Genomic DNA, 10,984 nt, shown 5'->3' with positions numbered 1-10,984 from the left:
AAAAAAAAAGAAAAATACATATTAGCCTGTTCCATACATAAGACTGGAAGAGGCAATATGTATGGGTGGGCTTATGGCATCTTTTTCAATACTAATTATATTTACTTTATGGCCAATCATATGATGATAGGACACCACAATGAAGCCAGTGCAAGGTCTCTCCTTCATGGGTTGATGAAAGCCAAAGACTGTGGATGAAAGATCGATGAAGTATCGAGTGACGACTGATGACCCAATTTTTAAGCTTCTACTTGAGAATCTTTCTAACCCCACCTCAGCGCCCATAAGCACCCTTTATATGTTTTTGTCTGTATATAATAACCACCCTAATCATATGTTTAAGCTAAAGCCGAACGCTGAGGTGGTGCTATTTATGCATCAGTTAGCCATTACAGCCACTAGTACCCACTTACCCCTTACTATGGACACTATAAACTTTAACTAGTATGCAATAGTATTGTGCATGTTTTTCTTTCTATTATCAAAAAAAAAAAAGAAGAAAAAAACTGACTTAGTGTTGATCAATTTGAGGGGTTTTTTACATGGAAGGGTAAAACAGTAAGTTCACTTTTTCGCATGGGTAAACTTATTATTCAGAAAATAACAGCCATACCCACTATTAGCAAAAACGTGTTTTTGTTTTTTACCATTTAAAACACGTTTTAACGTATGCTTCCCAAAGATACTTAAAAAAGCAGCAAACTTCAAGCATTCTTCGTTCTAAACATGTTTAAAATACGTTCCCGTTTTTATGGTGTTTTTTAAGACTTGATTTTTGAACATAATGTCTACTTAATTGACCATATATCTCTCTCCCGAACTCTGATTGACCTAATTCTTTCACCAACTTAAAGCTAATGCAATGGACTATATTTTTTATGCTATAACCTTCAACACAAATGCAATTCACGGACCCCGAAATTGAGCTATAAACTGACGTATTTACTGAACAATATTTCTAAAGTGATGACTCCTAACTCTAACTGAACATATATCACTTCGAGAGTGTATTGACTATGTTGACAACAATTAACACCACCATAACCTAGTCACATTGTTCAATAAGACTTTGGGCATGTGTGGTGTATAAATTTAGAATTGGTGTTGGATGACATTCAATGATATGTCTTAAAACTTATAATGAGACATGGGATGTATAGGCATTAATGTTAGATATTGTAGTTGTTTTGAACATTAAATGCAGATATTCTCTACCCAAAAAAAAAAAAATGCAGATATTCACATAATAATTCCTTAACTTATATGAGTACACTACCTTTTTTTAGTCCTGTTTGTTTGAAATCTACACGTTTAAAACCCATACCGTCCATTTTCCGATTTTACCGTTCTTTGTTTTGTTTTTTTACCGTTTATTTGACGGTATCATTCAAAAAATTTTACTGTTTAAAACCCATACCATCCGTTTCCCTTTTTTTGCCATTCTCGTTTTTGTTAACTATAAGTCCATACCACATCATCACTTGACGCTTTTCCTCTAACAGAATAGATTTAAGTGTAATTTCGTTTACAAAAGAGGGGACATACTAGATATTTTTAGAAAACTAGGGTGGTATAAAACATAAGGTTCCAAATTATGGGTGGATTTAAGTGTAATTTCGAGTGGTACACGATAGTTTTAGGGAAGAATGATTTTTTTAATTTTTTTTGGACAAGAATAAATGACATTAAAAGATAAAATAAGGGGTTTACACACTGAGTTTCCTTAAATTTTTTCACCATTTTGCTTGGATGGATGTCAGTGAATATAGTGAAGGGCATTTCAGACATTCAACGTATAGGAAGAGTAATATGTCTTAAGGAATATAGTAAGACTGAAGAGCATTTTGGACCTTCCACATAGAGGTGAAGAGTAATGTCTCGAGGAATAGTGTTATTATTATTCTTGGATAGATATGTCTAGAAATATAATGAAGGGCATTTTGGACCTTCAACATGTAAGGGGAGTAACATCTTACAAACATGAAGGGCGCTTAAGAACTTCCACATAATTTTTTTTTTTTGGGTTGGCCATGAGCCTTGTTGACCCTGGCTAATCTTGTATTTTTTTTTTTTTTTTCTACGAAGGACCACAATTGTTAAGTCTATATTTACTATAAGATAGATCGTTTAATCGCCTGGCATCACTACATCTCCCTTAAACTGTACATGCCAAATTTTGGTCCAATTCTTCATGATTGCTACTGTATCTAAAGTTCATAACAATACATGACAGGAGACACAAAGTCAGTCTATGTAAAGAAAATGATTATCTTAGCTCAATAGGTAAGAGTATATGGCTTGTGTAAGACATGATATGGATTGAAGTCATAGCTTGTGCAACGCTTCGTATAACACATGATATGGGCTAGGGAAAGAGGAACACTATTACTAAATACAATAATGGATAAAAGTTAAAATCGGATCAGGTTAAGTTTAGGTCTCAATCAAGGCAGACCAACCCTGGTCAAGATTGAATCAATCTAACCCGAATTAACCCTCATAACTGGGTTAGATAAAATTCTCATAACTGGGTTAGATAAGATTCGGGCTCAGCATGGGCCAGGACAAGTTCCTTCTGTTAGGGCCAAAATTACACCCGTAATGGGCAGCAAACCACAAGTTCACAAGAATGGTTCAGAGTTTCTACACCAGCCCAATGATCTATAACTGAGTGCACTAACAGTTTCTATGGCACACAGTGCACCACATATTTCCTCATTTTGGTAGACACAGAGATTACGTATACAAATTACAGACAGTCCTCGGTGCTCGAGCAAACATTATCGGAAACCCCTTAATTTTCGGCTATGCCAAGGTGAAGAAGAAGAAAGGTTTGTATTTTCATTTTTTGGAGCCAAAGATGGTAGTCGAAGGGATGACTGTGGGAAGAGCTACTGCAACTCCATTACGGTTGAACTGGGGAGCTTTAAAAAGAGTGCAGTCTCAAGTTGTTCCTTCAACTATTCGAGCTTCTCAGTCAATGGAGGACAAGGACAAGGTCTATAAAGAAGTGGGTATGTCCTCTTTCTCTCTCTGCGATGATTATATAACCTAAACTGTTACTTTTGGTTTAATTTTTTCTTCTTGTTCTTTTGAGCTTCCCAATTTGAAATTTTTACATGAATATCAGGGGAACCCAGTTTGGGTCTTTACTTATTTGAAATGGATTGAACCCAGATACCCAAGACAGAGAAGAAACCCCACAAGCACTGGCGTTCCTTTTCTCTTTTTTTTCAGTTCAAATTTTGTTATAGACCGACTAAAAGATTTAGATTGTTTTCTATTGTCTATTTCGAAATAAGAGTGGTTTTTTTTTTTTTTTTTTTGGGTTGGGGGGGCGGTGAAGTGGATCTTTATATGGGATTGATTAGATGGCATTTCTTGTCATTCATAGAATGAGGTAATGAGAACTCCAGTATATGGGCTGAAAAAATATCGTAATTAGGTTGCATTTTCTTGTGAGCTTCACTATGGTACTGTTTAGGAAAATGTAGTCTTGGATTATATTATAGAGTTAGGAGAAGAGTGATAACAATGTGATGTGAAAAAAGATTCAGTGGGGTGAGTGGCTGGTTAAATGGTCAACTTTATTGTTTTAGCGGCATTTTCTATGAGTAGGGTTGTTTATTCAGATAGTTAAAGCTAAAATTCCTGAATTTTGAATGTCAAACGAATAAAGTTTTTCCTGTGTCAATAGAGGATTTGTGAAATATAGATTTTACTTTGGTGTCAGAAGGCATATCAGTGATCTTGGTGTGTGGAATGGCTTGGCTATTGTAGTATTTTTGTTTAGTCTTATACAATTAATGATGCAAATTGGGCCAAAGATTTTGTATTCTGACAGAACGGATCTGCACTAAAATAGATATATGCTAGCTTCATATGGATAAGGAAAGCAGTAGAGAATATGTAGGCAGGAGAAAATAAACAGAATAGGTATAGTGGAAATGTATGTGAAAAACATAGAATATAAGAAAATCTAGACTAAATTTATTAGTCTGGTTTAATATTTTCCTCTGATTCTGATCCACAATCATATCTTTGACAAAATTTGGAGATGAACATGTGTAGTGAGTAGATCAACTAGTTTACATGGTAAGCAAGAAGTGAGAGCGATTGACTTGAGATTAATAAATCTTTGATGCAGCTACACTATATTAGAAATAAAGCATTTTTAGAGGCCAGGAGTGCCTTCTCTGCAACAACATGAATGACCACTGTTCAAATGACAAACTTACTTATAAAATTGAAAACTTACTGAGACAGCAGGAGGTGGAAGAAAAATAAGTATACTTATAGAAAAGTTTTAATGCTGGATAAAAAAGAACTATTTTATATGCAGTATATATTTTCTTTTTTCCACCCCATGATTTAGTTTGGTTTGTAATTTTTGCAAAATTACACAATGTTTCTATATTTCTTGCTTGGACCGTTAAAATAATTTTCTTTCCACTTTGGATATTTCCAGGGTTGTTTTCATTAAGAAAGAAGATTGAAGATGCAGTCCTTCGTGCTGAAGTTTTGGCATCAACAGCACTGGAGTCGGAAGAAGCAAGACAAATCAAGCAGGAAGAGATGATTCGTGAATATAACCTTTGGGATGACCTCACTAAATCAAACGAAATTCTTTTTGAGCTAGCTGATAGTACCAGAGTGGTGGATGCTCTTAGAGATGTGCGATACAAGGTGCTGTCCTACAGAGTTTATATATGTAAATTTTAATTAGAAGAAGAGGCAATGCAGTTAAGAAGCAGTTTAATACTGACTCAAATACATATTTATTCGCAAACAGACTCACTCATGCACATGTTAGAATTACCTTGATAGCTGTATATTTTGGAAGGAATGTAAAACTCACTTTTTGCTAGCATATTTGTTGTTTAGGAATAATTTCTATGTTTTTCTTTAAAGATTTATGTAGGAAGTTTGGTCAAGTCAATCTTCGAGTCTGGTACTAGGACCTGTAATGTTTCTTTGCAGTGAAGTTATAGATGGCATATCATAGTCCTCTATTTGACTGTAATGCTATTCTTTGCAGGCCGAAGAAGCCAAACTGATCACACAGCTAGCAGAGATGGATGCCATAAACTCCAGGCTTTTCAAGCAAGCATATAGCGCCTCTGTAGATATGAGCAAGTTCCTGGATCGGTATGAGATGTCCAAGCTTCTTTGTGGACCATATGACATGGAAGGGGCTTGTGTCACTATTCAAGCTGGACCTAAAGGTGTCTACCCTGAGGTTTGCAAAGCATGTTTTACCTGTTCATTTAAACATTATGGCACTGAAGAAAACTCTGGTTTAAAGATTTAAATATTTGTTTGATGATCCCCATTTTCCTGTGTATGATCCGAGTCCTAACCATCTTTTGGCTTAGGCTATTTGTTGTTTATATGGAGGAAAGAATCCATTTTTTCTCTTGTCCTGTTCATTTATTATTCATTCACTATTCATGCTATGGACTTTCTTTTGATTCTAGTATTAGATATTAGTATTTAGATCCTCACTGTGAAAACAAATTAGATGCCTTTTGTGGTGTATATTGTTACCTGCTTAACCATGACATCTATTGACCTAGTCAAATACTCCATGTTTGAACTCTTTGTCAAGTAACTTGGGTCCTTCATGTGTGAAATATGCTCTTCACCATTGTGGACAGGCTTGCTCATGCGTCACCAAATTTTTCATTTAAGTATACACTTAAGTCCTTACACACAAGCATACTTTTATCCATTCCTTAATATAGAGTGAATTTGAAAATTTGAGAACTGGATAAAGCTGGTTTTATGTTGAAATGAGTCGGTTAATTTGCAAACCTATTCAACAGAGTTTCTTATTTCCCTTTCTTTTGTCTTTGTGTGCGCGTATGCATGTGTGCGTGGGTATGTGTTTGTGTACAGGCGCATGTTTGTGTGGGTGTGTGTTTGTGTTTGTGTGTGTGTTAGTCATTTTTGTTCTGATGCACAATATTGCAAAATCAATTCCAGGTATGGGCAGAACGACTTCTAAAAATGTATACCCAATGGGCTAAAAAGCATGGTCACAAAGGAAGGGTAGTTGAGAAATATCCTGCCAAAGATGGGGGCATAAAGTCTGCAATTGTTGAGTTTGAATATGAATATGCTTATGGATTTCTTTGTGGAGAGAGAGGCATACACCGGATGGTTGGAATTTTTCATGATATATCTCTTCTGTGCGAGGTATGTTAATTTTTTTTTTTTTAATCTTGAAGATGGTCTAGCAGTTGGGCTGCAGACTCCTCTTTCCTCCATCCCTGAACTAATTTTTGCCAAACCACTGCAATCATTGTGCTTGAGGCCAAATGGGCTGTTGATACTGTTAGAGGTCAATCAAATCCTGTAACTAGTTTCAGACTAATCATCCAAGGTAAAGTTTGTGCTTTGCCTGATTTAATCTCAATGTTTGGAATCACATTGACAGGCGAAGTTTAAGCTGGCTAACATTGAAATGATCTTTTCTAGTAAATAATGAAACATGGATAATGAAATGCATACAGATTGAGGCAATGACATAAAAGCTGTATGTGGTGATGCATTTGGGGCAATGAGGAATCAGTTCCCACATAAGTGCAGCCAACATGGGGATGTTCTGATGGATGAATGGCACCATCGCAAAGGATAGAGAGAGAAATGATTGCATTCACTGGAATTAGTAGTTGCATTAGTGAGAGGAAGCAACGTGGTGCATTCTGAAAGCCTAATGAGATAACACGAAGGCCATAGATGACTTTAGAGCTTATGCTTTACAAAATTTGATCTTAAGTAGCTGATGCAATGTATAGCTGGGGTGAATACCTACATGAATTTAGAAGAGAAGGGCGTTGATTAGATGACAACTGAAAGTACATGCATATTTGCTAAATTATAGCATACTGGGAACTCAAAATTATGCATAAAAGATATCAAGTAAATAGTTGCTGGGTCTTACTAATTTTTTGTCCGAAGTTCCAATTTATATGATATAGAGCAGATTTGCTACCTTTTCATATTCAATAAACATTTGAAGACTAAATATTTAGCTTGCCTCTGCATTTTTCTTTTTTCGTGTGGAGAACATTTCAGTGCATCTGAATGGACAAATTGGCCATTTCATTTTGGTTTTTACAGTCTTGCTGATGTAGATCTTGTGGATTTTCTTTTATCCCTCCTTCCTGATAATAATTTCTTGCAGACTAGCTTGGCCAGAGTAGATGTTATTCCCCTTTTCCTTCATAAAACATCTGACCTGGAAGTAGATGATAAAGATTTGTTAATCTCATCACTCTCACGTAGCGGAGAAGAGAAGCTTATTTGCCAAACTGAACTCGCTGTTAGCATTCGACATATTCCAACGGGCATCAGAGTCCAATCTTCAGGTATTATCTTGAACTTACTATGATGATTTCTATGGTGTGAAACTCTATATTAGCTTGCTGTTTTGACCTCATACCCAGGCTTCTTTCCAAGATGTTACCTCAATTATCATTTAGGTTTCCAAAGTAGAGTAGTGGAACAGAGAAGAGATGTAAAAGGGGAAGAGAACATGTGCATGAAAAATTAGGAAGATTTGTTTGGAAATCTTGAACAGCTGTCTCCTTTTGATAAATTATTTGATATTTTTCTTTCTTGGTTATCCTTACTTTGCCTCTTGCGGGGCCCTTATTTATTTCACCTCTACCCCCTAGTTATTAATTTTTGACAAAAGAAGGTAAAACGCAGAAAAAATAAAATTGTTGCATAAAGGAACTTTAAGCCATATTTACATATCCAACTTCTTACTATTGTGCTTTATCTAGTTTCTTCATGTTTTTTTGTTCCATCACATATGTAAAGTGTTTTCTTGATATGCAGGTGAAAGGAGCCACTTTGCGAATAAAATCAAGGCCCTAAACCGTCTGAAAGCCAAACTTCTTGTGATTGCGATGGAGCAGGGAGTCTCCAATGTGAAGAACATCAAGAGAGATTCCATTGATGGTTTGTGGCATCAAGAGACCCGAAGGTATGTTTTTCACCCGTATAAGTTAGTTCAAGATGTAAAAACTGGCATCCAGCTGCCCAACTTGAATTCTATTTTGGATGGTAATATTGAACCTCTTATTGGAGCTCATATTGGTATTAGACATCAAGCAAGATAGTCTAAACTGTATTAGCTAGTTTATTTGTATAACTTTTAAAACTAGAGATTAGTTTCTGATTTATTTTTTATTTATTTATAATTCAAATCACAGTTCTTTTTGCCGGCTTTTCTCAGTTTCTGTACAAGTACTAAAGGAGAATCCAAACCTATTTAAGTAGGTTTCTGATGTTCTCCGTCTTTTCTTTGCAAATGGAGCTTTGTCTTTTCTATTTTTGGAAATAAAATGACCTCATTTATCAACTAAGGATAAAAACAATAAAAAAACCAGAGAGGTGGGGTGGAAAGAAAGGTCCCAAGTAGTTCCTACATTCTTTTACTGCACTAATAGTGTAAAGACATCACCTAGGCATCCAGGCACCTTGATTTCAGCTTGCGTCTAGGCCCCCTTTGACACCTTTGGTTGCCTAGATGTTGTGACAACTATGTTTCTAACCTTATCTATTGAAAAAAATGTAACATATTTGAGGATTTCAATGGTACTCTGCCCCTACACCCGTCTAGATTGAACAAAAACCAAATGCTAGTCTATTCCAAATATCAAAGAATTAAGGGATTAACCATTCCATAACTTCTCAATTTTCAGGAAATTAATATTTTAGAATTTGATTCGATCCTTAAAACAAAGCCAAATTTGAATCGATCAAGGTAGTTGATGTGCATAGTTTTCTTATTTAATTTCCCTTGGTTGAACATGAACAAGATCAAATGATCATTTTTGAATTTCTACAGATATATAATTTAAGTGTTTTAATACCAATTCGAGGTTTAGTATTGTATCTGACAATGTCTTTGTTGCCCAAAATTCAATTTGATATATTCTATTATCTACCAAAAATAAAAAGTTTTTTTAAGGCTTAAAATTTACTTGCTAATGGTGGTGTTGTCAAACCTTTGATTTTTGAACTTTTTTTTGAGTTGGATGGGTTGGGGGGTATTAGAAATTAACATTAGTACATATGCTTTCATCATGGTACCGATCATTAGTTAATAGAGATGTAAAGAGATTGAATATGGATTGGATGTGATCGGATTTAGGTATCCCCTGACCGGATATAGATGTGAATCAATCCAGGATTTTCGACTATCCATTTATATGCTTGACTTCTTGAATTCTGACATTCATCCCCTAGGCGGAAACGATTCAGTCTCAATCCATATTTCTTAATTGTATTAGCTCTTTTCCTCATTCTTTACAACCTGACAAATCTTCAAAAACTCTTAAGATCATTAGTTTGTTAACTTTTTTATTATTATTTGATATTTATTCGAATCGGATATATTATGTGCCAAATTATTTGAATTTGGATTTGAATACCTTCTGACCAGATATGGATGCGAATCGAATTCGGATTTTTAATTATCTGTTTACATCCCTACTAGGTAAGCAACTCCCTCCGGATATCTGAATTAATCTGCAAATCACGCTCCTCTAATGTGATATCAAAAAATCCATCTGGCCGAGCCTCATAATTTTGGCTCCCTAAATATATAGTGATTTTTCATTTTTCTTTTTTGAGTATATATGATATATAGAGAAACTAACCATACTCAAAACATGTACAACGGCTAGAACACTTCAATAATGGATTTACATTGTAGTAAAGTTTTGTAGGTTGCAAAGGAACAAAGGTGATCACAACTGAAGTATGGATGGAAAATCAAGAGGTGGCTAATTGGCTTATGTAGACGAAAAGTAGAGGCTAGCTGTGGAAAAACTTTTCGTTGGAAACCTTTGAACCAATGAAATCTTTTGAGCTGATATATGTTATTATAAAATATGAGTTAGATGTTTTGATTATCTATAAATGGGATTGTAAAGCGGAGATTGAGAAGCATTTATCGATCCCTTATAATTAAGGATGTAGTTGGTTTTATTTAGCTAATATATTTTAGGGAAAAAAGAACATTGCGTAGCCATGTGGTCCTTGCATTAGTGCCAGGGCTAATGAGAGCACACACAAGGAATCAATATGAATGAATTTTTTTATTTTATAGGAACGGATAGTAATTTTTGCATACTCCTATGTCAAGGTGGAAGAGCCATGCGATCATGCAGCATCTTATTCCCTAATTTCATTTTGTTCAACAAAACAAAAAAATGCAACTTTTTTCTTTGCACAGCTTCTTTCATTGAATCCTTTCTTATTTTGGCTTGGGCTAATGATGGGTTTCTAAGCCTTCGGCTTAATTAACTCCGTAGGCCCATACCAACCCTACAACTGAATGGACCAGGGTTAAATGAGAATTATTCAACTTTTATTGAAAGTAGTGAAAAGCATTAAACACTCCCGTATGAGTAGCCTCAAGAAGATAATAGGAGTTGAATTCAGAATCATACACTTCTTGAGGCGAATGTCCCTTACCATTACCAACTTGACTACCCCTTGGGGTTTTTTCATTGAATTGCCCTCAGAACAAGGACTGACATCATATGCAACTCGAGAAATCACAACCACCCATTAGCCACAGATCTAAACCAACCCAATCAAGTGCTTGTGCTCAACAAATAAAAATCGACAAAAAAAAAAGTTCACTTTCTTACCATGTGATACCAAGCAAGCAATTCATAGAACAGTCCCTTCTATGTTTTGGTGAACTATAATCTAATCATTACCAAAAGAAGGAATCCTAGGCAAAGATCTTTTTGGTTTCCATGGATTGTGGGACTTGCAGTCTTGGGATCCACAGATGCCTCATAATTTGTGTCTTTATTTTCTAAGAAAGGTGGAAGGTAATATAGGGCATGAGATGCATCTTGGAGTGATCATGAAAGTAACCCAAGAAAAAGAAAAGGACCTTGCCTCCTTGTTGGGTGGTTTAGTTGATTGGAGAACAGTGTAGCCACCTATA

At 35.4% G+C, this 10,984-nt stretch overlaps 1 protein-coding gene across 4 annotated transcripts; it reads left to right on the top strand.

The window, feature by feature from the left end:
* The first annotated feature begins 2,677 nt into the window (after positions 1 to 2,677).
* LOC122085995 (peptide chain release factor PrfB3, chloroplastic-like) lies at positions 2,678 to 10,126 on the top strand. Of its 4 annotated transcripts, XM_042654638.1 has the most exons (8): positions 2,679 to 3,014; positions 4,469 to 4,686; positions 5,039 to 5,239; positions 5,986 to 6,198; positions 7,190 to 7,373; positions 7,849 to 7,996; positions 9,461 to 9,514; positions 9,747 to 10,126. In XM_042654638.1, exons 1-7 carry the CDS (start codon positions 2,861 to 2,863, stop codon positions 9,489 to 9,491), a joined length of 1,149 nt encoding a protein of 382 aa, XP_042510572.1. In that variant the 5' UTR covers positions 2,679 to 2,860; the 3' UTR covers positions 9,492 to 9,514; positions 9,747 to 10,126. The 4 variants fall into 4 exon arrangements, with proteins under 4 accessions (XP_042510571.1, XP_042510572.1, XP_042510574.1 ...); XM_042654637.1 differs by lacking the exon at positions 9,461 to 9,514 and having other exon boundaries at positions 2,678 to 3,014; positions 9,739 to 10,126; XM_042654640.1 differs by lacking the exon at positions 9,461 to 9,514.
* Positions 10,127 to 10,984: the final 858 nt, after the last annotated feature.

The sequence above is a fragment of the Macadamia integrifolia genome, chromosome 8 (genome assembly GCF_013358625.1).
Source record: "Macadamia integrifolia cultivar HAES 741 chromosome 8, SCU_Mint_v3, whole genome shotgun sequence".
In the NCBI taxonomy this organism is placed as follows: domain Eukaryota; kingdom Viridiplantae; phylum Streptophyta; class Magnoliopsida; order Proteales; family Proteaceae; genus Macadamia; species Macadamia integrifolia.
This window is presented reverse-complemented; position numbering and strand designations above follow the sequence as displayed.